Source organism: Hemitrygon akajei, chromosome 14 (assembly GCF_048418815.1).
Source record: "Hemitrygon akajei chromosome 14, sHemAka1.3, whole genome shotgun sequence".
NCBI lineage: Eukaryota > Metazoa > Chordata > Chondrichthyes > Myliobatiformes > Dasyatidae > Hemitrygon > Hemitrygon akajei.
Window position 1 is genome coordinate 69,738,425 of NC_133137.1, and position 27,589 is coordinate 69,766,013.

Consider the following 27,589-nt stretch of genomic DNA (forward strand, 5'->3'; position numbering starts at 1 on the left):
AGTTAGTGGCCTAAGGTAGAAGGAGTCAATTTTAGAAAACATAGCACATTTATTTTTCAACATCGTCCCTTCCGACATTTACACACTTAGTCCAGTGGTCGTGGAGCATACGGATCTTGGACCTCCAGAAACTGTCTACCATGGCCTAAGGTAGAAGGAGATGAGTTATTAACTTCAAACTTTCTGCATAATCACTCAAAGAGTTGGCCTGCATGTGCATGTAACGAGAGCTGTATAACTCACCTTCTTCTACCTTAAGCCACGAACTTATCAATAACCCATGCTGTAGACAATTTCTGGAGGTCCAAGATCCTTATGCTCCATGACTGCTGGACTAAGTGTGTAAATGCAGGAGGGGACTCGGTTGGAAAAAAAATGTGCTAGGTTTTCTAAAATTGACTCCTTCTACCTTAGGCCACAAACTTATCAATCACCCCTCATACATCAGTTTAATACTACCTATTTTATCTAATGGCAATAATTTTGTCAGTGGCTAATATGCTGTATTTTATATCAGTCAATCTTGGGAAAGATTTACTGCATTATCTTTATCCATTCCCTCTGATTAGCATTTAAAAGCTAGTATACACTGATGATCTCTAATATTAATTTATAATATTTAATATGAAGTTTACATTGAGTTCAACTGTATTAATGCAAGGAACTGCGCTTTGAAATATCAAAAAAAGAAAGTATGGTGACTGCTGTTGTGGTAATTTACAATACACCAGACTGCCAGCTCGCCTGAAAAAAATGAGCAATGAAATAGGGCAATCCAGTTGACCTACATAAATGGACAGGAATTAAATTATTGCAAACAAACATGGAATATTCGCATCTGTATTACCATGCAATAAGGAATACAAAAGACAAGGCTTATGGCAGGGCAGAAAAGCAGAGACAGGCAAGAATGAAAAGTGAAAAGGGTCGTAGGACAAGTAAGGAAACAAAAGGAAAGTGCAAATGAAAGAAACAGAATCATCTGAATTTACCAAAGGAAAATATTGAAAATGCTGGAAATCTAAAATAAAAATAAGGAAATGATTTACTGAGATTGGAATGTTGCACTCTAGCTAATTATAAGATGAAGTGCTATTGCTCGAGCTTATATTGAACTTTATAAGGACAATACAAGAAGCCAGACTGAGAATGGGATAAAGAATTAAAATGACAGGAAGCACTAGGTTATGGTGGTGGACTGGAGATGTAATGCAAGCTCTTACTCCAAGCTACAAATTGTGCTCCCTATGTAATAGGCAGGGCCAGATTTAGTGGGGCCGCAGCCCCTGGGCTGGAGGCCCTGATAGGCCCCTGTCGACACTGTAAAATGCTGCTGTACCAAGCAAAAAAAGGCAAGAACAAGAGCAAAGGTCGTACTGGTCTAAATATCAAAGCTGTGGACCAAGACATTGGACAGTAAGTAATGCAGATTCTTAAGTTTGAAGGACAGCATTGAAAGCACTCAAAAATTGACCTAGGTTTAGAAAAAGTTATGAGGGAGACGAAGTATGATGTACCCAATCTTAAATCTTTATTTAGCTATTGCTGCACATACCATAGACCTTATTTGTCAAACAATGCCAAAGCATTTTTATCTAGGTATTCTTCTCAACCGTGTGTACTGAGGAAGTAAAAAGGAAACGAGAGACAAAAAGGCCAAGAGAGGTGGCACTATGGCAAACTAGGAAACTTGATAATACTCCAACAATCTTTTTGAAAAATGAGATCTAGCACATACTAACCTGTTGCTGTGCTATGTGGCTTGCAGAGTAAAGACCACTTATTACTTACTAGGTTTGTAAACAGTCAACTATTAGCCCATTGCCACAAAAAGAGGAACAGCACTGATGCACAAGTCTAGATATTTACAAAGTCAGATGCTCGTTTTTAAAAATTAAAGCCTAGTTCTTCTGGATTTCTTGGCAGCAAAGTCCTTGATCAAGAAGGGGAATATAAGAGCCATTGCCTTGATATGTACCCACCATTTACGAGCTTGTGTTTGAAGTGAAATTTGGAGAAAAAACGTCTCTGCTGCTTGTATACTCGTTCCGAAGCTTTGATATCCTCATCCTTATTCTGGCAGGACTCTGGCCCTTTCTTAGCCCAGTATGTTCGGATTGAATCATCTAATGTTTCCTTTCCCCAGCGACCAGGATCAGTGCTGGATCCTCAGTAGCGGTAACGTTAACATTAATGGCGGCCTGACTTGAATGTTCAGAGGCCTCTATGGTCGGGAATCCCAAAGTCATGCTCTCTGCCTCTTCAACGTTAGCTGCTGACTGTGGCAAGGACGGTGGTCCTGTGCTAACACTGGTGCTAGCGCTAGCTGTTGAACAAATCTCCATTTGTCCACTGGTCTCAGACTGTGACAAGAGCGATGGTGCTGCTGCATCATCGAGAACAGGTTTAAAAAATTCTGTCAATTTCAATGTTTTTTTTTATGCTTCTTTCTCACGGTCCTCTTTTTCTTGTTTCTTTTTTCTTTTCTGTGCTCCACTCTCGTAATTTTTTTGTCCGCCATGGTGATAGCTACCTATTTTGGGCCCCTCTGCAGCTCTGGCCCCTGGGCTGCAGCCCAGCCTAGCCCTGCCTAAAGTCAGGCCCTGGTAATAGGACACAGAGTAGTAAATGTAGTGAACTAAACTGGAAGTACAAGGAATTTGCTACTCCACCTGTGAAGTGTGTTTCAGCTCTAGGCAGTGGAGAAGAAAGAAAGTGGTTGTATAGGAAGGTGCCTTGAAAAAAGGATTAGCTATTGCAGCAGAAGGTGGAGCAGGTAGCCAGAATGTCCTGGACAGTATTGTCCTTTAAGGAGGAAGGAAATAGAAGATTTGTTCAGTGGTCATCATCTCAGAATTCTCTGAAATTAAGGGGTATAATCTGGAAACTAGGGAAAAGTTGCTGAAAAGTTTATGGGAGCCTATTTTGCTTCATGAGGTAACATCTGAAATGTGGGGATATTGAATGAACAAAGCAAAAAGCCCTTTTGGCCAATGTTTACAAGGAATCCAGGGTTGAGGATAAATGAACACATATTGGAAGCATTTGAACAATAAGTCTTAGTATTTAAAGAGAATGCCAAATTTCTACCAGTATCAACTTCACAACCTGAGGAGAGAATGTATTAGACCTGTTTTATACTGATGTTCGTGGAGCCTTCAATGCTAAACCTTGTTCTCATCTTGGATAGTCAGACCACATATCCATTTTGCTAATTCCTGCATATAGACTATTGGTTAAACTAGTCAAACTAGTTCACAGGGTAATCAGGACCTAGCCAGAAGATGCCACTTCAGCGCTGCAAGACTGCTTCAAAAGCACGACTAGAAGTATATTCAGAAAGGTGGATACCTATGATCTTTATGCCAACACTGATAAATATACAGGATCAGTGACTAGCTACCTAGAAAAATGTTTTGAGGACATTACTGTGATTAAACTACACTGCCAGGGTAAATCAGAAACCATGGCTGACTGTGCACTGCTTAGGGATCAGGACAATGCCTTCAGATTGGGGTACATGACAACTAAGGTCAGCAAGCACCATGCTCGCCTATACCATCAGGAAGGCAAATTGTAAGTACGCACAGAAAATCAACAGACACCTTGTTGACAGCAGGGACACACGGTGCAGTGACAAGGTGTACCAACCATAACCGATTACAAGTCCACCCTGTGGGTCCATGATGATGACAACTCCCTTCATGAATGCTTTCTATGCACGATTTGACCAATTGAATGATGTGACATCGAGGAAAGCCTCCTCTTTTCCTGAGGATCAGGCACGCTGTTGGCCGCAGCTGATGCGAGGAGGACACTAGGCAGGGTAAACCTATGCAAAGCTGTAGGGCCGGACAACAGACTTGGTCAGGTGCTGAGGGACTGCGTGGCCAACTAACAGAGATCTTAATGGACATCTTTAGTATCTCTCCGAAACAGTCCACTCCTACCGGCCGGTGGAATTTCCTTCAACAATCATGAAGTGCTTTGAGCAGCTGGCAATGCATTGCATAAAATCCCACCTTCCAGATACATTGGACCCTTCCCAGTTCTCCTACTGCTCAAATGATGCCGCAGTCTCAGCCCTCCACTCTGTCCTGTCCCACCTAGAAAATGATGCCTGCGTGTGATGTCGTTCATTGACTTCAGCTTGGCATTGATCACAATCACCCCTCAGAGGCTGGGGAATAAATTGCCTTAATTGGACTCAACATCCCTCTCTATAACCGGATCTTGGTCCTGCTGATGGAAAGATCCCAGTCAGTCCAAGATGGCAGCAACATCTCAAGCTTCATCATGCTGAGCACAGGTGATACCCCCCACCCCAAGGTTGCATGCTCAGTCTTCTGCAGACTCACAACTACTCTGCCAGATACAGCTCAAGCCACATCAAGTTCACTGATGACATACAGTGGTTGGTCTCACCAGCAACAATGATGAGTCAGCATAAAGAGAGGAGGTAGAGAAGCTTGTCAAATGGTGCAAGAACAACAATCCGAGTCTCAGCATGAACAAGACAAAAGAGAAGATTATGGACTTCAGAAAGGTACAGGTCGACCAATCTCCACTGCACATCAGTGGCTCTGCTGAGGAGAGAGTAAAGAGCACAAAGTTCCTTGCTGCGCACATAACAACCTAACTTAGACCCACAACACCTGCTCACTAATCAAGAAGGCACAGCAGCGTCTACATATTTTGAGAAGACTCCCTGTCCCTGTGCCTGCATCATTGTGTGGTAGCATCAGTTTTAGGACTGCTCGAGTGGGTAAGAGCTTTTCCCCTCAGGCTGTGAGACTAATGAATACCCTGCCACCACCAAGGTCTCATCACTAAGTCAGCAAGCTGTTTACTGTATTGTTTAGCTGTGCAGTATTTTACTATATGCATTTTGAATTATATTTTATTAAGCTATTTATAGTATATTTTTAATATATATATGTTGTGTGGAAGCACTGTGGTCTGTCAGATGACACTAAACTTGAACCTGAACAAAGAAAGAGTGTCAAGGAAAAGGAAAGAGGTGAGAGAAAAGTGAAAATCATTAAAATTGATGGAATTTTCTTGTTCAGCATAAAATGGCACCAAACAAGCCATCAATGTACTGGAAAGAAAGGTGTCAGATAGATGACAAGCAAGCAGAGCTTGGACCCATTTGAGACTGTTTAGCTGAAGGATAAGGGTGGAGTCAAAAGAAGAAGCTATTCAATGCATGTCAAGATAATAGAAGAACCTCTGCACTTTTTGACTTTTTTCAGTGTGAAAATTGGACCTTCTACAAATAACCAGAGCTGGAGAGACCATTGACTTATTTGGTGTGCTACCAACTTACAATTTGATTTCCATATTTTCCCATACATCAAATCCTGCCATATATTGTTTTGCTTTCTCAATTACTACCTCCCTCCCATATGCAACACAGATAGTAAACCATGCTGTGATTCCACTGGACAAGTACTTTAGATATCAAAACCAAAGTATTCACTTTTCACACAAAATGCTGGTGGAACACAGCAGGCCAGGCAGCATCTATAAGAAGAAGCACTGTCGACATTTTGGGCCAAGACAATTTCCAGCATCTGCAGATTTCCTCATGTTTGCTCTTTGTATTCACTTTTCACAAGTTAATCTAGATACCAAAAATCAAAAACTACTAAATAATGGGATGCAGTACAAAGTTAACATTGTTTTTTTATTCACAAACGCTTGTAACAGAGGTTAATTTTACAATGAATCTCCGATTATCAGTTGTGAAACGCATACAGTAAAGACAAAGCTATAAGAGCAGTGTAAATTGCTAACTAAGAATTCCAGGTGCTTGCCTCAGGTGTAAAAGTAGGAGGAATCTTCTCAGAGGTTACTTTACAATATTGTTTGAATACAGTATCACCATTCACACGTAAGAAATATTTATTAAATATCCAGAATGCTCTATAGGAAGCCTGGAGACAAGACATAGGGCCATAAAAAAAACAGAAAAGATTGACATCATCAAATATCATCATCAATATGAAAACAACAGCCATTTAAACATTTTATAACCATAATCACATTGAAAATTCACAACTGTAACTTTTATCAACCCCAATGGCATCCTTTTACACAATTTAAAAGGATGGAAACAGGAGCATAGGATAACCCACTCTCAGCTACACAGCAATGCTGAGAGTGCTGAGCCCACTGCTGTATACTCTGCTCACACACAACTGCACAGCCAAACACCCAAGCAATCATATTGTCAAGTTTGCTGATGAAATGGCAATGGTGGGGCTCAGCACCAGCAATGATGAAATGGCCAATGAAAAGGAGATGGAAGAATTCGAGGCCTGGTGCCAGGCAAACACCCTCTTCCTCAATTTCAACAATACAAGGGAAATGGCTGTCAACTTCAGGAAAACCCACACCACTCACACCCCTCTTTACATTGGCACAGTAGTGGAAACTGCAAGCAGTTTCAAACTCATGGCAATTCAGATCTCATACAACCTCTCATGGTCCCAGAACACATCCTCCAGAGTCAAGAAAGCTCACCAACACCTCTATCTTCTGAGGAGGCTGAAGACAGGTGGTTTACGCACACCAAAGCTCACGATCTTCTTCAGATGCGCAATGGAGAGCATCCTAACATGCTGTATCAGTGTGTGATACGTTAACTGCACTGTAGCAGTCAGAAAGATCCTATGACAAGTAGTTACAACTGCTCAGCACATCACCAGCACACCATCCATCAAGATGATTATATATACAGAAAGATCCTGGGAAAAGGCCAGCAATACCATGCAAGATCCCAAACACCCCATTTATGGATTGTATGTCCTACTCCCATCAGGGAAGAGGCTACGCAGCATTCACACCAGGACCACCAATTACTTCCCCCAAGCTGACAGGCTGATTACCTACACCCATTATTCCACCCTATCACTCCCCACCACATACACATCACCTCGCATCATTTTACGTACATACATACACACACTGCTGGACTGACCACTGTATGATTGTGGCCAAGCTCCATATGAAAGTGCGTCCCCGCCTTGTGGCTGCAAAAACTCAATAAAAAGCAGCTAAATTGCAACCGCCTGAGAAACACAGAAGTAAGAAGTGAGATTCGACACATCCTAGCTGAGAAACTAAGGGAGCTGGAACCTTGTATAAGTTCAGAAAATACCATGGAACAACAGTGGACCTATAGCTCTGCGCTCTATGAGGCATCAGCCCAATCCATTGACCATAAGAGCAGGAACCACCAAGACTGGTTTGACGATAACTCAGATACCATCCACAACTTGCTTAAGGATATTCACAAAGCACACCGGGCAACTTTAGATAACCCTTCATCCACCAGCATCAGACAGCACTGGCAGGCAACTCGGAGGAAAGTGTAAAAGGCAATACGGGCCATACAAAATGAGTGGTGGACTGAAAAGGCACATGAAATCCAGTCCTTTGCTGATTATAATGACATGCATAATTTTTACAATGCTGTCAAAACCAACCACAGCCCAATAAATCTATGCGTTACTCCCCTGAAAACAGCAGATGGTCAAACACTTCTGAAGAATCAGAATACCATTCTGCTGAGGTGGGCTGAGCATTTTAACACCCTGCTTAATCAGGATTCTGACGCAGACCCCACCATCCTGGACGAACTGCCTGAACTTCCTCCTACCCGCGACCTCAGTCTACCAGCAACCTTCCAGGAGGTTCTATCAGCTGTCCATTCCCTTAAGAACAACAAGTCCCCTGGCATTGATAATATCCCTGCTGAGTTACTGAAGAACAGAGGATATATGTGTCTACCAGTACATCACCAAGGCCTGGACTAATGAGAACATCCCACAGCAATGGAGAAATGCAAATATCGTTGTCATTTATAAGAACAAGGGTGACAAGGCCATCTGCGGCAATAGTAGGGGCAAATCACTCCTTTCGGTTGCTGGAAAGGTCCTGGCTAAGGTGATGCTTCAGAGGCTCATCAGCAACATCACCGAGTCAATGCTGCCTGAATCGCAGTGTGGATTTAGGAAGAACAGGAGCATGATCGACATGATCTTCACAGCCTGGCAGCTTCAGGAAAAGTGCCGGGAGCAACATGAGGACCTGTTTATGGCCATTTGACACTGTGCAAAGAGAGCTCTTATGGGATGTCCTCCTTAGTTTTGGCTGTCCCAATAAATTTGTTAACATCCTTCGCCAGTTCCACGATGGGATGACTGCTCAGGTGACCATAGGAGGACAAGAGTCCAAGCCCTTCCTTGTACACACAGGGGTGAGGCAGGGGTGTGTGCTAGCACCAGTGCTCTTTAACATCTTCCTCCTGTGTAACCAAGCTTCTCCACAACAAGATTGAGGATAGCAGCGGTGTGGCGGTGGACGTCAGATTAGATGGCAACCTCTTTGACATCAGGAGACTCCATGCAACCACCAAACTCCATAGAGAGCGGGTCCTGGAGCTGCAGTATGCAGATGACTGTGCTCTTGTGGCCCATACTCCAGAGGATCTTCAGACTGTCCTTGCTGCGGCAGTGAGAGCGTACAGCAGGATGGGGCTGACTGTCAATACCACCATGACAGAAGTGGTTTGCCAATGGAGTACCAGTGTCCCACGCACTCTACCTGCCTTCACTGTTGGTGATGAAAAGCTGTCAGTAGTGTCATCTTTCATATATCTGGGGAGCATTCTCTCTGAGGATAGCAGCATTGACAACGACATCCAGAGCTGCATTAAACAGGCATCAGCTGCCTTTGGGAGACTTCAGTGTCGAGTCTTTCAGAACAGGAGCTTTTGTCCCTCCACAAAGGTTGCCGTATACCAAGCGATCTGTGTCACCACCCTCCTTTATGGCTGTGAAGCTTGGGTAACCTACAGCCGTCACATCAATTCCATGGAGCACTTCCACATAAGCTGCCTTCAGCGCATCCTGGGAATTACCTGGCGTGTGTGGGTGCCTCACACTGAAATACTTGTAAAGACCAACAGCAGAAGTATTGAGGCCATGATCACCCAGCATCAGCTGTAGTGGCTGGGGCACGTGGTAAGGATGCCCCCCATGTCAGCTACCCCATAAAGTGTTACATGGCCAGCTACATCATGGTCGATGCTCAGCTGGAGGGCCAAAGAAGTGCTATAAGGATCAGATGAAGAATGCTTTAAGGACATGCAAGATCAGACCCGAGGACCTGGAGGATGTTGCTGCTGACCGTATCACTTGGCGACAGTGTAGGGACTGGGTTCGTATTCTGGAGATGGAAAGAACAACCAGAAGGCAGCAGAAGAAAGCCAGGAGAAATGCAGCCATGGTTGCCATCACTACTACCACTACCACATATGCATGTCCCACCTGCAATAGAACTTGTGGGTCCAGGATAGGACTGTATAGTCATCAAAGATTTCACCGTTAAAGGAGTGGACGTCATCACTGGATGTCGATGAGCAACCGAAGAGAAAAATATGTATTTCTTATATACTGTATATGCATGCTATATATGAATATGTCAGGAAGATGCTTCCCCCCCACCACCCCAAGGATGACCTGCTCAGAGAAGACCTCAGACAACAGCAGGGGAAGTGGAAATGGAACTGGGTGAAGCACAGCCAGAGAACCAGAGGCCATGGCAGGACAAGCCACTGCATGGGGCATACCATCACCAGATATCAAAGGTTGCTGATTTAAGAAAGTCTTACCGATGGCTGGAAATGGCAGGGCTGAGGGACAGCAAAGAGGTGATGCTCATGGCTTCACAAGAACAGGTGCTGAGCACAAGAGGAAAAGAAGGAGGGGTCAATCACACCAGACAAGACCCAAGATGCAAACTGTGCAAGAATTTGCTGAAACCATCAAGCATATAGTAGTAGGGTGCAAGATGCAGGCAGGAATAGCATACACTGAATGGCATAACCAAGTTGCAGGAATTGTGTACATGAATATCTGTGCTAAGTATGGACTGGACACACTCAAGACCAAATGGGAAACACCTGAGAAGGTAGTGGAGAATGACAGAGCTAAGATCCTGTGGGACTTCAAAATACAGACTGACAATCAGGTACTGACCAACCAACCAGACATTGTAATACTGGACAAGGAACAGAAAAAAGCAATAGTTGACGTGGCAATCCTGAATGATGGTAACATCAGGAAAAAAGAATATGAGAAGCTAGAGAAATATCAGGGCTTGAAAGAACAGATAGAAATGATGTGGAAGATTAAAGCCAGAGTAATCCCCGTGATGATAGGAGCACTTGGAGCTGTGACACCTGGACTGGGAGAGTGGCTTCAACAAATCCTAGGAACAACATGAGATCTCAGTCCAGAAGAGCACACTACTAGGAACAGCAAGGATACTGCACTGAACCTTCAAGTTCCCAGGCCTCTGATAGAGAACCCGAGATTGAGGTGAAAATAGCCATACACACCACCCATAAGGAGCAAGAAAAACTATACTGTCTGTTTGTGTGTGTGTGTGTATAAAAACTTATATACAGTTACTTGTACTGTACACTGTGTTTTACAAAATTGTATTTATATTTATTGTGCCTTTTTATTGTGTTCTTTATGCTTACTGTGCTTTTTTAAGCTGCATTGGATTTGGAGTAACAATTATTTCATTCTCCTTTACACTCCTGCACTGAAAAATGACAATAAACAATCTTGAGTCTTGAATGACACTCAACAATACCAGAGAAAAAACACCTACAGCTCCACCACTTCACTGATCATTTCGCATTTTAAACATAACCAATTCCACTCAGGTCTTTTTCTGGAAACTGTCAACAAACATTATAACCACTACAATGTAAAACAGGGTAACCAAAAGATGACTTAAAAAAATAATTTATTCATTTATGGAATGTTAATTTAATTATTGAGCTCCAACCAAATGAAAATCAAAGTACTTGTCCTCATCTACAAATTCATGACATTACCTTCCATCTGTACATTCTTCTGGACTGCACATCCAAATTCAGGCTCTCCAGTGCAGCTGAATTTCTGTACATCAATTCACAGTATTGAATTTGAATCAATTTAGTGTTATCGCACTGAAGTAACTATTCCATTCTGCTTCAGAGGACACTGTCAAACAAGATCTAACAGCAAGACCCATAACTGGAAACTAGTGCAGGTGAATAAAGGCTTGATCAGAGAATCGAGTTTTAGAGGTGGAAAGGTAGTGAAGGATTTGCAAAGGCTTATGACTCACCTTCCAACTATTAGCAGTGAAACAATTAAAATCAGGAATGCACAAGAAGACAAAATTAAAGTTTCAGATATCCAAGGATTTGAAGGGCTGAGTTATGCTTGAGAAATAAGAGAACCAAATCCACAAAACATCTGGAAACAGTAGCTATTTTCCTCTAAATTAAGATGTTGCACAAACCGTCATGCTACCTCAACAGGTTGATGGGTGAACAGGACATGGTCTGAGTGAAGATACAACAACAGAGTTTTAACTAAGCTTATGCTTGAGAAAATTGGGCATTCAGTCAGAAGTGTATTGGAATAAGCAAATCCAGAGGGAACAAAGGAATGGAATAAGGGTTTTGGCAGCAAAAGAGGCAGGTGTAATCAGGCAATGCTGCAGAGAAGAAAATAAGAAATTTCAGTAATTCAGCAAATGTGTGATCATTGCTTAATATTGGGGTGAAATATGAAAACAAATTTTGTACTCAGTCTTTTACCAAGCAGAGGAACAAAATCAGCAGGCAGAGAAGAGGATATGACAGAAAACTGTAGATACATTTTTTCTTATTAAAAGCTGGATGTCAGACAATCATTATCTACTTATGAGATAATAGTCTCTAGACGGTGATGGGCTGGGTGCAGAATCTAACAGTTTATGGATGATACCTCTAAGGTTGCCTGGCTGTCTAAATCTACTAACCCTTTCAATAGATCTCTTTGATCAGCGCATCCTTTGCTACCTAAAAAGAAAATCTCTACTTTAGTTTATTAAGTATTTGGCAACCAATAATTATTCTAAGAACACTTTCCCAACTTTATTTTTATTACCAGGAAACACAAGCAGCAGTATTATGTGTCAACTGTAGTTCAGTACTGGCATTCTCACTTCAGCAAAAGTCTGTAGTGGCTTGAGCCCAATTCTAGGATATTCCAATCTTGCCGCTTGACTGAAGTGGCTATAGAGTGATAGAGTCATAGAAAAGTACAGAATAGAAACACGCCCTACAGCTCACCTAGTCCGTGCCAAACCAGATAAACTGCCTAGTGCCATGGTTGCAGGATCAGTGAGATGTACTCTCTGTATCCATTCCACACAGAACAAGAGTGCAGGAACCATGGATGTCAATAAACCAATTGATAATTTCCACAACATTACTATCTTGGCAACAAATAGATTTGTTAAGTTAGCGAGGCATGTCTCCATAGTTCAATATGACCATTTACTACAAATAAAATTTTATAATATCTAATATGATTCACAAATAATTTGAAGTGGGTCACTCATTGATTAAATAACATACAAAATATAATCAAGGTATGTCTAGTCATATCATCTCATGGCAATCAAAAGCAAGCACTCCAAAATTCTGGATCATCTCGGTTGACATATACTGTTAGACTATTATCATTGTTGAAGGGATTTTTTATTACTGAATAAACATATAAATTAAGTCCTTTGTCAGATGGATATTTACTAACTATAAAATACATTTCCTTACCCCACCCCCACCACCAAAAAGAGCATTATATGAATGTTCCAGCTCTAAATTAAGCTCCATAAATAATCTTGCACCTTTAAAGTTAGTTTTCATTTGGGCTAAAATCTGGAATATATTCCAATTTAGCGATACTTCCTTGCACAACCCAACCTAGCTGCTTTAAGACAATAAAAGAACTTAAATCTCCATTCAAATTTTCTTTAAACAAGCAACAAAACATTCTATTAAAAATGCAAATCCAATCAACTGATTAATGAGCTATTAATAGGTGATATATTTGAGACTTCAGCCCTAGAGGCACAACCAACCTCTCACAATTAGCTTAATTCATTATGGATTTTTGATATCCACACGATGGAACCCAAGTTGCTTTCCAGATTGCCATCAAAGATACAGGGTACAATGGGACTTCAAATTCAAACCCAAGAGACAACGTTGGCAAAATTTCAAAACCCTGTAAGTGCTTAAATTCATGATGTCTAAAACAGTACTGAAAGCATCATTAAATACGCTTGCCAGCACCAAACTCCATAATGCCATGCAGAAGCTAGTAGGTACTAAGGATGAGTTTAGAGTATCATAAAAATTTTAGCATTCAATAGAGTTTCTAAATATATCTGTGTATTGAACACCTTTCCACATCAAAGAAAATCTATTCATTTTATTTTACGTGAGTCAGTCTTGTTCAGTCTCGACAACGCAACTATAACCTGACTTCCTGACGTACTGATTACTACAAAGCGATCTCAACTGGTTGATGGCTAGGTTGTGCTGGTGAACCTGGAAGTGATATTTCTATGTGTTGGCTGCTTTTGTTCTTGGTGCAGAAGTCAAGGGTTTGATTGGTGGTATGGGAGTAGCCCCAGTGAGTACTGTATGTGCAGCCTTGCTGCAGCAATGCTGAAGGGAATACATTGTAAGAATAGTAAATGATTGTCGGGTTGAGTTGAGTTGTTCTCCAATCTTAGGAACCCAACTCAACTCAGACATCAACCACCCGAGCTACACACCTTCCGCATTATTTCCATAGTGAATGATTGCTCAAACAAGTGGGCAGGTTTATTTTGCATGTGATAAACTGTCTGAGCTCTAAAAGAGTTAAACTTATCATGGAAAGTGGTAAGTATCCCAGTAATGTTTTTTTTGCATTTGCATTGCATTTTGCTGTTAGTAGAAAGGTTACAGGAAGTCAAGAAGAGAGACACTTTTCACAGTATTTAAGCCTCTGATCTACTTTCATAGTCTTAGTGTTTATGTTGCTGGTCCATTTCAGTTTTTTGGTTAATAATATCCCTTAGGACATACCTGATAGATCTCAGCAATGACACTGCCACTGAATGCCATCAATAACTTTACCTTCATGCTTTTTCTTTTGTATTGGAAGATCTTTCCTTGAAACAGTGCACTGCTGAAATAACAGTAGCTTTAAAGGGAACCCCCTCACAATCAAAACCTTGAAGATATAACTTTAAAATTTTGAGAAGTGTCTTCACTCCTAGAATTTCATATCACAAGATTGCCTCTTTCCAGTTTATTGATGTAAATGTTCATGTTAACCATTACATGCATGGGTGCAGCTTCTTGATTTTGTACAGCTACCTCCCATTTCCTAACCTGACCTCATTTTCTTTTAATGTTTTGCCACATAGGGAAAAGCACTAGTGGATAACATCCCTTTAAGATTTTAGCTTTGCCTAAAACAAGTTCATGTGCAGAATATGAAATCGAATAGGTCATTCAAAGCAACAATGAACTATTCAAGGATGATTTAAGTAGGTTTTTCCACCCTATAATTACTTCCTGGAGCTTTATTGAACAAACATAAATAACATAAAGTACTGACTTTAGCCAAAATCTCTATGGAACAAGGGCTACTTGAATAATCAATGACCTAACTTCAATACTTGGCCCTTGATTACAATCAAATACAGAAAAATCTTAAGTAATTAAATTGATAATAGTGTTTGCTTAATATCAGAGTGGAAAGTCAGGCCTGAATATCAAGCAACTTTAAATTTAAAAGTCATAGAATATCATCAAGAATTGACTTTATAGCTAGCTAAAGTAATCTACATGCCTTCTGTGGCTAGATAATGCAACATTACCATAACCAATATGAATTCGAAAAGTTTAAAGTATTGTTTATTAAATATGTTAAATGTACTACTATAATTACAGAAATGTTAAAAGCAACTACTCAATATCACTGATGTATTTCAGAAATACAGTTGTAATGTAAAAGTTACTTTCCTAAGAAAGTTCATGTTATAAAAAATCAATTTGTAACAGAAAAGCCTGTAGTTGCCTTCAAAACACAGATTTAAACAGATTTTCACAGATGTGATAGTCTACATAATGCAAATAGTGTTTCTTAAACCATCAATCGTGTTGTATCCAATTCCAATTATGGAAGCATGCATTATAGCATAGCTACCAGTACATTTAATTTTACTTCAATTGATATTATGATGTTGGCAAATGAGGAAAACAGAAGTAATAGACTTTCAAGTTTATAAATCCATACCAAAATCATTCATAATTTAACACATCATTTGAAACTTATTACTTGAAAAATTGAGAAAACACTTTCTACATTCAACACAAGATATTGACTATAGAACTAAGTACTCGAAATATTCAACAGGTCAGCAAACATTTGTGTAAACAGAAGAATTGATGTTTTAAGTCAAGGACCCTTGACTGGGAAAATGAGAATATCTTTGAGGGGGTGGAGGAGAATGGATAGGACAAAGGAAATAAATCTGATAGGATAAAGCCACAGTTGCCCGTGTAAACCAATTTTTTAATGGAGCATCTGATTAATAGCTTAATGGAAATAGTTAGAGAGTGGAAAAAAAACACAGGCATATAAAAGCAGTAAAATGTAGGTCAGAGATACTGCTAAAACCTGAAACCAAAAGGAGACTGTTCAGTAGATCAGGCTACATTTGTGGAGAGAGAAAATTTGAGTTAATACAACAGATGAAACAACATTACTACAAAAATGACCAATAAAAAATCCAGATACAAGATGAGTTGCTGTTCTTCAAACTCTAATATTAGCTTGATAGTGCACTCACTTAGTTTCAGGTAATAACTTCTCCTGCTTGAATCAGGACTAAATAGTTCAGTTACAAGATTATCCATCTGTAATACACAGCCTGATCAGCTGAACATTAGCAGCTTTCTCCTTTTGGCTTCAGGTTTTAACAAAAGCTCTGACCAGCATTTCACAGCTTTGTTCATTTCATTTTACTTACCTCTATCCTCACTAAATCTATTAAGCGAACCTTTCCACAAACATAAAGGACACAATTGCCAGATAACCCCAGAGATTTTTTTTGCCCTTTCTTTCCCTCCTCAAATCTTGCTGCGACGTAAAACTTGTCATTGCCCTTTTCCATTTATTTTGAAATACACAATTTGAAACATTATTTTTTTCTTTTTCCTTATGTGCTCCCTGCTCTTCTAAGTGCTTCCAGTGTTTCTTTATATCTCAGAGCTTTAGGTCAGGAGTGTTTTGATTTACAAAGTGTAGGCATTTACCTGTGTCTCCATTCCTTGTTCAAGTAACCGCTTGGCTTGATTCTCAACCTCAAGTCGGGCTCTTGCAATAAAAAGAAGATCATTTTCTATAACATCAATGCCAGAGAGATCAACTCCTTGTGAAAGATAATCTGTGAAGCAGAAGACAAACAGAATGAACTCTTAATACCTGGAATACAACTCTGCTGGTACATTAGTTTGGAAAACTAATAGGGACTGCATGTGCTGAATGCAGTTTCATGCTGTAACCTTTGTGATTACATTTGAACAACGAGGACGTTGTCAAGATTTTCTGTGGCAAATCAGTCATTCACAAAAATAGAGGACAATTGCTTTAGTAGTTGTGTTGTTATGCGTAACATGCAATAAATATTCCCATATTTATTGCCTTTCACCAAAACTAGACAGTACATTCCGGTTAATTGGGCCATCGGTTAATCAGGACTGCCACTTATTTGTAACAACTCTTAAAGGAGAAAAACTAATCAAAAGAATAGCTGGGATTCTCTTTATTTATTTTGGACAAAAAGCCGCTTAAGTAGTATGAGAGACTGTTACAAACCAGCTTCTAACTTCCATCAGTCTTGTGCACTTCCATGGCTCAGAGAAAACAGTTTTTAAATATAGTCATTTACTTGTGTTTGTGTTCAAATAACAATGATTTCTGACATTGAAAGTTTGCAAGTAATACGCAGCAAGACAATTTGGAACTGTTTTGCTCACTGCGGTTTTAAGCATTCAGGCTTGGAGAGGCAAGAAATGGCCAGATGTAAAAATGCAATGATTTCACTACTTCACAAGTTTGGAGCTATGAAGAATTTGAAGGCATTGACAATCATCTTGAAAGTTTCAATAAAAATACAGATTGAGGCTGCAATCATCTAAAGCAGTGGTAGGCAACCTTAAGCACAAATGATTTTCTAGCATGTGTTATCCATTAATTTGAGGCAAAACATAACTAGATGGCATTTATCTGGCCCACTGTCCACTCATCAAAACACGATCCGGCCCAGAGGCAAAAAAATTGCCGATCCCTGGTCTGAGGCTACATCCACACTAGACTGGATAATTTTGAAAACGCCGGTTTTGCGTAAAAACGATAGGCATCCACACTATGCGTTTTTGAAAATATCTCTATCCACACTGAAACGGAGATTTTGGCTAATCTTCTCCTGCTGCACATGCACAGGTGAGTACATTTCTAACTCTTCTGGCTTCAGTCTCGTTGCCGTCTGTTCTGAAATTGTTAGGTTGCGTTGAAGAAAACAATGAAATAGCGTGCTATTCATTGACAGCGTCTGACAGCGTTTTCAGAAATCTCCAGTTACCCAGTCCATACTGATCTGCCGGAGCAGCATTTTCAAAAATATCTACCTTGGAAAGCGTTTCTGAAAAGCTCCGGTTTCGGGGGATGAAAACGCCGTTTTAGTGTGGACGGAGGGTAAAAACGAAGAGAAAAAGCATCGGTTACGGATTTATCTGGCGTTGTGTGGATGTAGCCTAAAGCATTGTACGAAGGCAATCCATTATCTGCACGAGATGTCTGTGCTAATTTTGTTCATTTACAGTCGATCAACAGAACATAGCAGCATGCACTGGATTAATTCCTCTGTCAATAACTATTAGGAACCAATACAGTTTTGTAGTACTGTATTAGTATTGGTAGAGTACTGTTACGAATGAGGAGCAACTCTGATGGGCAGAAAGGTACAGAATCGCCAATGCCCGCCCCCCCCCCTTTTTGAGAATCGCAAAATCGCTATTATTTCGGGTCTGATACCCAGGAAATGAGAGAGATACACAGCATGTCAGTAATGAGAGAGAGACAACGCAGGGATACACAAAGGTGGAATGTCTCCTATTGACAAAGAGAGAGATTACTGCTATTGTCTCTTGGAGAAGGAATTGTGTATTGAGTACTGTTCTATTCATTGAAACCCCTCAGAGGGAAACCAGAGTGGTCTGGTTGATGTGTTGCATCATCCCAACCTGATTGACACCTGAGACCCTGTGAGTGGGGATAAAAGTAGGGTCTGGGGAACACCTCTCAGACGCACCAGGAGAGACGCTACGAGACCGGTGGGGGCTTACGTGTGTGTCCACCTTTGCCTGGGTGACGAGTCCTCCACGGAACGGTCTAGCTAAAGGATAGATACGGATCAAGATCGTAAAAGGAAAGTCGGCAAGTTACTCTCTCTCTCTCTCTCCCCAACAATTGCAACACAGTGAACAACAACGACTGCAGCCTGTATGAACTGAACTGAACTTTATATTTCCATCAGACAATTCATTATCCCCTAGACAACAACAGAGCTTATTTCTTATTGATTATTATTATACCCACACTTTTAGGTTTAGTATTGATGACGTATATTATCTGTATATTTGCATTGATATTATTTTTGTGTATTTTTACTAATAAATACTGTTAAAAATAGTATCATCAGACTTCAACGGATACTCCTATCTTTGCTGGTAAGATACCCAGTTACGGGGTTCGTAACAGTACTAATTTGTTCTGTATTTAATTTAAGTACATAAATTACCACAGTTAAATGGAAGTTTTTTAATATACCATTTTATCCATTTCCATGAAACTTCAGCAAATTAGGGCAGTTGCTTAATTGAGCTAAAATGTACTAGTCCCGATGTGTCCCAATTAACTGGAATCTAGTAAGCCATATGACTAGCACTCCAAAAATCACTTCTTTCTGCATTTCAATGGTATTACCTTCACCAGATTCTCCACCATCAATGTCTTAGGGGTCTGCATTAACCAGAAAATCACTTGAAACAGCCACATAGATACTGTGGTTACAAGACCAAGTTAGGAGGCTAAGTATCTTGTAGTGAGTTACTCATCACTTGACATAAAGGCCTGACCATCATCTTCACTTGCATGGATAAGTGCACCACCAACTCTGTCTGTGGCCAAGCAGTCTCCTTATTAATTTCATCAATGGCACGCGTGACACCACTGTGTACCATCTACAAAATGCATGATTGTCACTTGCTCAGCCTTTTCAACAGTACTTCCAGACCTGCAACCTCTACCATGAACAGGAAGAGCAGCAGCCGCTATATTAAAAAACTTTTTAGGTTCCGTTGAAGTGGTCACTGATTTTCATTTGGAAACACATTGCCAGTCCATCATCTTCACTAGGTTAAAATCCTGGAACACGCTGCCTATCGTAAGGACTTCAATACCACCAAATCAAGAATAATTAGGAAAGGGGAAATCAATGCATTGAATATACGTAAAAGAAATATCATAGAATTCATCGCATTCTATTCAAGCTCTTTATTAGGAAAATAAATATAGGCAAATATTTGAGTCCTAGAAGGAAAAAAATAGTTAATGCAGAGGGGTGACATTGTTGATTATTCTGATAAACAATGAATGCCTCTTAATACAGAGTTCTATTTTTAGTTTGAACTAGTATCTAGCACTTATGTTTCTTGATGGATATACAATTTCATAGACATACAGGTTAGAGAGGGGATATGAAGATTAACCTGAACAAGATCATTACCAAGCTTGGCTGAGAAATAATTAGACTGAGGTAAATTTTCAGACTCTAGCAATCTGTTTGCAACCTTTGTTTTCTGCAATCCAGAAATGTACGTAAGACCTATATTGCCCAATTTCTCCTTTATCCATCTCTGTCCAAAAACCTTTATGCTTTGCCACATCCAGATGTCTCACTCTAAAACTTTCTGTCAGAGCCTTTCATTTTCCAATCCCTATAAATTCCAATATATTAAAACAACTGATCCATACAGTAACACACACAAAATGGAGGAACTCAGCAGGCCAGGCAACATCTGTGGAAAAGAGTTCAGTTGAGATTTCAGGCCAAAACCCTTCATCAGGACTGGAGAGAAAAAGATAGGAGTCGGAATTAGAAGGTGGGAGAACAGGAGGAAGAAACACAAGGTGATAGGTGAATGGGGGGGGGGGGGGTGATGAAGTACAGAGCTGGGAAGTTGACTGGTGAAAGAGATACAGGGCTGGAGAAGGGGGATAGGAGAGGACAAAAGGCCATGGAAGAAAGAAAAGGGGGAAGAGGATCAGAAGGAGGTGATAGGCAGGCAAGGAGATAAGGTGAGAGGGGGAAATGGGAATGGGGAATGGTGAATGGTGAAGGGAGGGCATTACCAGAAGTTCAAGAAATCGATGTTCATGCCATCAACTTGGAGGCTTGGAGACAGTATACAATGTGTTGCTCCTCCAACCTGAGTGTGGTATCATTGTAACACTGGAGAAGGCCATGGACTGATGTGCCGGAATGGGAATTGGTAGTGGAATTAAAATGGGTGACCACTGAGACATACTGCTTTTTCTGGCAGACAGAGTGTAGGCGCTCGACAAAATGGTCACCCAATCTACCAAAGTACCTGAGGCCACACCAGAAGCACCGGACACAGTAGATAACACCAACAGACAGACAGGTGAATTGTCGCCTCACTATTTGGGACCTGAATGGTAGTGAGGAAGGAGGTGTAGGGGCAGGTGTAGCACTTGTTCCAGTTGCAGGGATAAATGCCAGGAAAAGATCAATGGGGAGGGACAAATGGACAAGGGAGTTGTCTGCGGAAGGCACAAAGTGGGGGGGGGGGGGCGGGGGAGGGATACATACAGTATATTTTGACTGCAACATGAGCGGTGTATCCACTACCCAAATTCTTGATGCCCAATCAACAAGTTTAAAATCCTCCTCTTTAAATTCCTCTATACAGACCTGGCCAGAAGATGCCACCACAGCACTGCAGCACTGTCTCAAAAGCAGGACTGCAGCATATTCAGGTAGGTGCCTACCTAAAATCATCACATCAATGTTGATAAATATGCAGGATCAGTGACTCACTACATAGGGAAGTGCATCGAGGCTTTACTATGATTAAGCACTACACTGCCAGGGCAAAGCAGAAAGCAAGGCTGACTGCACAGGTCTGTGCACTGCTTAGGGAATTGGGATGCTGCCTTCAGATTGGGGACCAGGACGACTAAGGTCAGCAAGAACCACGCTCTCCCGTGCCATCAAGAATGTAAAGCATGAGTACAAACAAAAAATTCACAGACAGCTTTGTGACACCAGCGACACACGGAGCATGTGGCAAGATATACAAACTAAAACTGATTACAAGTCCACCTTATGTGTCAATGACAGCGACATCCCCCTTCCAGATAGGCTAAATGCTGTCTATGCACAATCTGACCAACTGAATGATGTGACATCAAAGAAAGCCCTCTCTCTTCCTGAGAAAGAGACACCATTGCTGGCTGCAGCTGAGGTGAGGAATACCCTAGCCAAGGTAAAACCAAGCAAAGCTGCAGGGCCAGACAACATACCTGGTCAGGTGCTGAGGTCTAATGAACTACTTTAATCTCTGTCTGAAACAGTCCACTGTCCCTGCAGGTTTCAAGGCAGCCACCACCGTTCCAGTACTCAAAAGAGAAATGATAAATGGCCTAAGTGATTACTGCCCAATGGCACTAACTTCACAAACATGAAGTGCTTTGAGCAGCTGATAATGGATCATATAAAATCCCACCTTTCAGTCACTTTCCAGTTCTCCTACCACTCAAACCAGTCCACTGATGATTCCATAGACTCGGCCCTCCTCTTTGTCCTGTCTCACCCCGAAAATGATGCAGGATGTCATTCATCAACTTCAGCTTGGCATTTAACACAATTGTCCCTCAAAAGCTGGGTAAATTGTCCTCATTAGGACTCAGCATCCATCTCTGTACCTGGATCTTGAATTTCTTTATAGAAATACCCCAGCAAGTCCGAGTTGGCAGCAACATCTCAAGCTCCATCATCCTGAGCACTGGACATACTCCCACCCCCAGGGCTGTAGGCTCAGTCGGTAGCTAACTCACTACTGGACTGCCAGAGAGGATCATCAGGGTCTCCCACACTCTCCCCCCAACCCCCATTTGTGACATTTACCAGAGCATTGCAGATGAAGGGCCCAAAGCATTGTTGAGGATCCCTACCACCCAACCCCGAATCTCTCTGACCCTCTACTATCCGGAAGGATCAGGACTACAAATGCCAGACTCCCAGGCTGTGAGACTAATGACACCTGCTACCACCACAATCTTGTCACTAGAAGAGTGAGCTGTTTATCTGTGCAGCACCTTACCACGTATTTATTTACTGTATAATATTTTGGTTTATGTGCAGTGTGTGATACATGTTGTGTGGGTACACCGACCCAGAGAAACATTATTTTGTGTGTGTGTGTGTGTGTGTGTGTGTGTGTGTGTGTGTGTGTGTGTGTGTGTGTGTGTGTGTGTGTGTGTGTGTGTGTGTGTGTGTGTGTATATATATATATATATATATGTGTGTGTGTGTGTGTATATATATATATATATATATATATATATGTAGATGACAATAAAATTGAACTTCCAATCTTTTCATGTTCCTCAAGATCTCAGCATTCTCCACCCTCTAAACCAGGCATGGGCAAACTACGGCCCGTTAAGCTTTTTAATCCGGCCCGCAGAACTTGATGAAATTATATTAATAAACCTTGTTAACACCTCAGATCCATCCTGAGAATCGCCACAACAAAACTAAATCCAGACTTTGATGCGCTGGCTAAAAAGGGAGACCAACAACACTGTTCCCACTGAAATTAAAAATAAGTTTCTTCGTTGTGTTATGTAAAAAATGCATTTGAAAATATTTTTTTCAATAAGCCTTACATGTTACATGTCATTTCTGTTAAGTGATGGACATGAGTAGTGCGCAGGTGCACGTACATTCTCAAAATAAAAAATGCGCTCCAGATCAAATAACGCGCTCCGCATACTGGCGCGCTGTCACTGTTCTGTCAGTGACACTGGTCGCTGTTGAGTTTTGGCACAGGGGACAATTGAATAAGAAGGAGCAGGACAAGTAGACCTGCATCTCCTACCGTTTTTGAAATAAAGACAGTCAGGAGGAGAGTGATGATGATAATATCTTGAAGGATAACAGAATTTTCAGTGCTTTAAAATAATAACTGTTACTATTAAAAAAAGCTGTATTTTATTCATTTAATTTTCAGTGTTTTAAAAGTCATTTCAATAAATAGCTAAATACCATGGGACTTCAAAGACAGATATTTTGTTGTAATGCATTTGTTCATTTTCAATTGAAATTAAAGCACAAGTTTTCTACATATCCCATGATATTTTATTTTCTCTTATGAGGTGTATTACCAAAACACTCCGTCCATCTGCTCCTGATCCGGCCCCCCTGTCAAATTTTAGAACCCTTTGTGGCCCACAAGTCAAAAAGTTTGCCCACCCCTGCTCTAAACCAACAGTCCCTTAACTCTCCAATCCATAATTGGATTTATTGCAAAGGGAATTGAGTACAAGAGCAAGGAAATCCTCTTGCATTTGTACAGAGCCCTGGTGAGACCACACCTGGAGTATTGTGTACAGTTTTGGTCTCCAGGGTTAAGGAAGGACATCCTGGCTGTAGAGGAAGTGCAGCGTAGATTCACGAGGTTAATTCCTGGGATGTCTGGACTGTCTTACGCAGAGAGGTTAGAGAGACTGGGCTTGTACACGCTGGAATTAAGGAGATTGAGAGGGGATCTGATTGAAACATATAAGATTATTAAGGGATTGGACAAGATAGAGGTAGGAAATATGTTCCAGATGCTGGGAGTGTCCAGTACCAGAGGGCATGGTTTGAGAATCAGGGGTAGGTCATTTAGGACAGAGGTAAGGAAAAACTTCTTCTCCCAGAGAGTTGTGGGGGTCTGGAATGCACTGCCTCAGAAGGTAGTGGAGGCCAATTCTCTGGATGCTTTCAAGAAGGAGCTAGATAGGTATCTTATGGATAGGGGAATCAAGGGATATGGGGACAAGGCAGGAACCGGGTATTGATAGTAGATGATCAGCCGTGATCTCAAAATGGTGGTGCAGGCTCTAAGGGCCGAATGGTCTACTTCTGCACCTACTGTCTATAATGTCCAAGATCCTGAACACCCTCCAACCCCAAACACTAAATCCACTCAAAAACATTTCCACTTTGCTTCACAGCTGTAAAAGTAGACTTGGAAATGTGACTATTTTCAGCATGTAATGACTTACACTTTATACAAGGAAATGCTCCATGCTGAAATCATGCAAGTGCAGTCTGTGGCTGGCTGTATCTGCAGAATTTTCAACACATCCTCACTTTTGTCATAGTTGTAAACAAAGTCTATGCATTTAAATATTTATTTATTTGTTTATTATTTTGCTTTGCATATGCTGCCTTTTGATACCAATTCATATTACCCTATCATTACTCACCCCTGCATTGTCATAAGTACTTGCCTTTAACATTTATATCAACATAGCCACTTCTTTCATTTTCTCTCAAGCCAACAGACATTGATACCATAGCCAATATGAATGGAGGTGGCGTGGGCTGCTGCTTGAAGCTGGCATCTCTAATCAGAACTCACTTTCAGTGTTCATCTTCATAAGGCACAGCCACATTTTTCTTTGCCAGATTTTTCAAAGTTCCCTCCTCCTCAAATTATTTCTCTCCATTTGCATCTATTCTGATTATAAGGATAATGCTCCATTAACTATTGCACCCCCATTTTGTTCTATCATTTCCTTTACCCTTCCCATTTTGTTTTATCATTTCCCCTTGTCATTTAATCAGTCTTGCTGTCCAACCTATCTTTTTACTGTCTTCTTTCATTAGTTTGATTTTAACAAGTTGCAGTGTGGATCATCCTCAAATGTTTTGAAAAATTACAGTACTGTGCAAAAGTGTTAGGGATATACTGTACATATCCTAACACTAAGACTTCTTCACAGTACTGTATTTGTCAACATGGAGCAGAGAGAGTGTTTGCAAATCTGGCTGCAGCAAAGGATGTTGGGAATGGTGAGAGTGGAGCGCCGTGGGAGAGGTGTGGGACAGGTCGCAGAGAAGGAGTGCCGGGGTGGGGAAGGGGTTGGTGCAGATGCAGACACACCCAGCCCTGAGAAACCAGGTAAGGTAATTTGTTTCCAAACAACAGGTTTATTGATAACTATAGAATTACTATCTGGTGCTTTCCACTCCTTCCACTCTCCCTCCCCCTTTTCCCAGCCTAGATTCCCCTCTCCCTGCCCCCTTCCCAGTCTCAGTCCACAATAGAGACCATATCAGAACCAGCTTTATCATCACTCACATATGTCATAAAAACTTTTTTTTTGCTGCAGCAACAGTACAGTGCAACATATAAAATTACCACAAAACTGTGGAAAAGTCTTTGGCACCATAGCTATGTATATGTGCATAAGACTTTTACAAAGTACTGTATATGAATTTTAAATGCCAGAATATGAAGCCCAACACTTGAGATTTATGTATTTAGGATTGAAAGGTACCTTCAGGATGACATGCATTCAACTCCTAATGGACAACTACTGGGCAAAAATTGATCTTAAAAAAAAAATCCAGTGCATACTATTGGAGACAACTACTGTATATATTTTAAAATAATTTTATAAAAAATGCAAGTTGTATTCGGCAAGAAAGTCATTATGTTCTTAATTTTGTTTGGGAAAATAAAGTCATGACTTTTCCACAGCGAATCTGTGGATTAAGTGTCTATAGTTTTTCCATACAGTAACAACAACTTCTCCAGATGCTGTTATCTCTGAACTGGGCATAGAAGGAACAGGTGAGTTGGTCCCAAAATCAGAGTTATTACAAGCGATTTGAAGTTGCAATTGTGTTAAAATTGATTAAGATTGATAGAGAAACTAGTGGTGGATGATAAGTAAATATTGTTTGTAGAGTTTTCCTTTCATATAATCTTAGATCAAATAATCCTTCTGTAATTTCTTCATAATAACCATATTACTTGCAGCATTTTATTTTGTCTTAGATACAGTGTTATTTTTGATATAAAGAATTCCAAGTTGTTGTGTCATTCTACAGTCATGTGGATTCAGGGCCAAGCACAGTTAATAGGCATCAGGAAGGACGATCATTGCGAGCAGAAGCAGGAATATATTTTAAACACAATACTTGTCTAACCTGCACAGGAAGCACCTCATGACTGAAATAGGCCAGAGCAGTTATAACAAAGAAAAGTCTGAAACTCATGAAGATCATATCATTTTAGCAGTTGTAAGAGAGGAGGATCTGAAAAAGAAAGCCTAAAAATCTAAGTAGTGCAAGAGCTGGTTATAGTACTGAATGTCAAAAGGACAAAGGTTATATCATGCTGAATGCCCAAAAGAAATTCAAAGTAAAGGAACCATTAGGAGGTAGTGACCATAATATGATATGTTTTAACCTACAATTTGAGAAGGAGAAGGGAAAATCGGATGTGTCAGTATTACAGTTGAACAAAGGGAACTATGGAGCTATGAGGGAGGAGCTGGCTAAAGTTCAATGGAACAATACCCTAGCAGGGAAGACAATGGAACAAAAATGGCAGGTATTTCTGGGAATAATTCAGAAGGTGCAGGATCGGTTCATTCCAAAGAGGAAGAAAGATCCTAAGGGGAGTAAGGGGCGGCCGTGGCTGATGAGGGAAGTAGAGGGCAGTATAAAAATAAAAGAGAAGAAGTATAACATAGCGGGAAACCGGAGGACTGGGAAGCTTTTAAAGAGCAACAGAAGATAACAAAAAAGGCAATACACCAAGAAAAAATGAGGTATGAAGGTAAACTAGCCAAGAATATAAAGGAGGATAGTAAAAGCTTCTTTAGGTATGTGAATAGCAAAAAAATAGTTAAGACCAAAATTGGGCCACTGACAACAGAAACGGGTGAATTTATTATGGGGAACAAGGAAATGGCAGATGAGTTGAACAGGTACTTTGGATCTGTCTTCACTAGGGAAGACACAAACTATCTCCCAGATGTAATAGTGGCCAAAGGAACTAGGGTAAAGGATGAACTGAAGGAAATTTATATTAGGCAAGAAACGGTGTTGGATAGACTGTTGAGTCTGAAGACTGATAAGTCCCCGGGACCTGATGGTCTGCATCCCAGGGTACTTAAAGAGGTGGCTCTAGAAATCGTGGACGCATTGGTAATCATTTTCCAATGTTCTATAGATTCAGGAACAGTTCCTGCTGACTGGAGGGTGGCTAATGTTGTCCCACTTTTCAAGAAAGGAGGGAGAGAGAAAACGGAATTATAGACCGGTTAGCCTGACGTCAGTGGTGGGAAAGATGCTGGAGTCAATTATAAAAGATGAAATTACGACATGTTTGGATAGCAGTAGAAGGATCAGTCCGAGTCAGCATGAATTTATGAAGGGAAAATCATGCTTGACTAATCTTCTGGAGTTTTTTGAGGATGTAACTATGAAAATGGACAAGGGAGAGCCAGTGGATGTAGTGTACCTGGAC

General features: G+C 40.8%; 1 protein-coding gene across 1 annotated transcript in view; it reads right to left on the reverse strand.

Annotated features, from left to right (window-relative positions):
• Positions 1 to 27,589, reverse strand: part of cog5 (component of oligomeric golgi complex 5) — a 126,463-nt gene that overhangs the window by 48,271 nt on the left and 50,603 nt on the right. Inside the window, exon 7 of the mRNA XM_073066321.1 lies at positions 16,223 to 16,353. Coding sequence (XP_072922422.1) covers positions 16,223 to 16,353 — 131 coding nt within the window. The remainder of the gene's footprint in view (positions 1 to 16,222; positions 16,354 to 27,589) is intronic.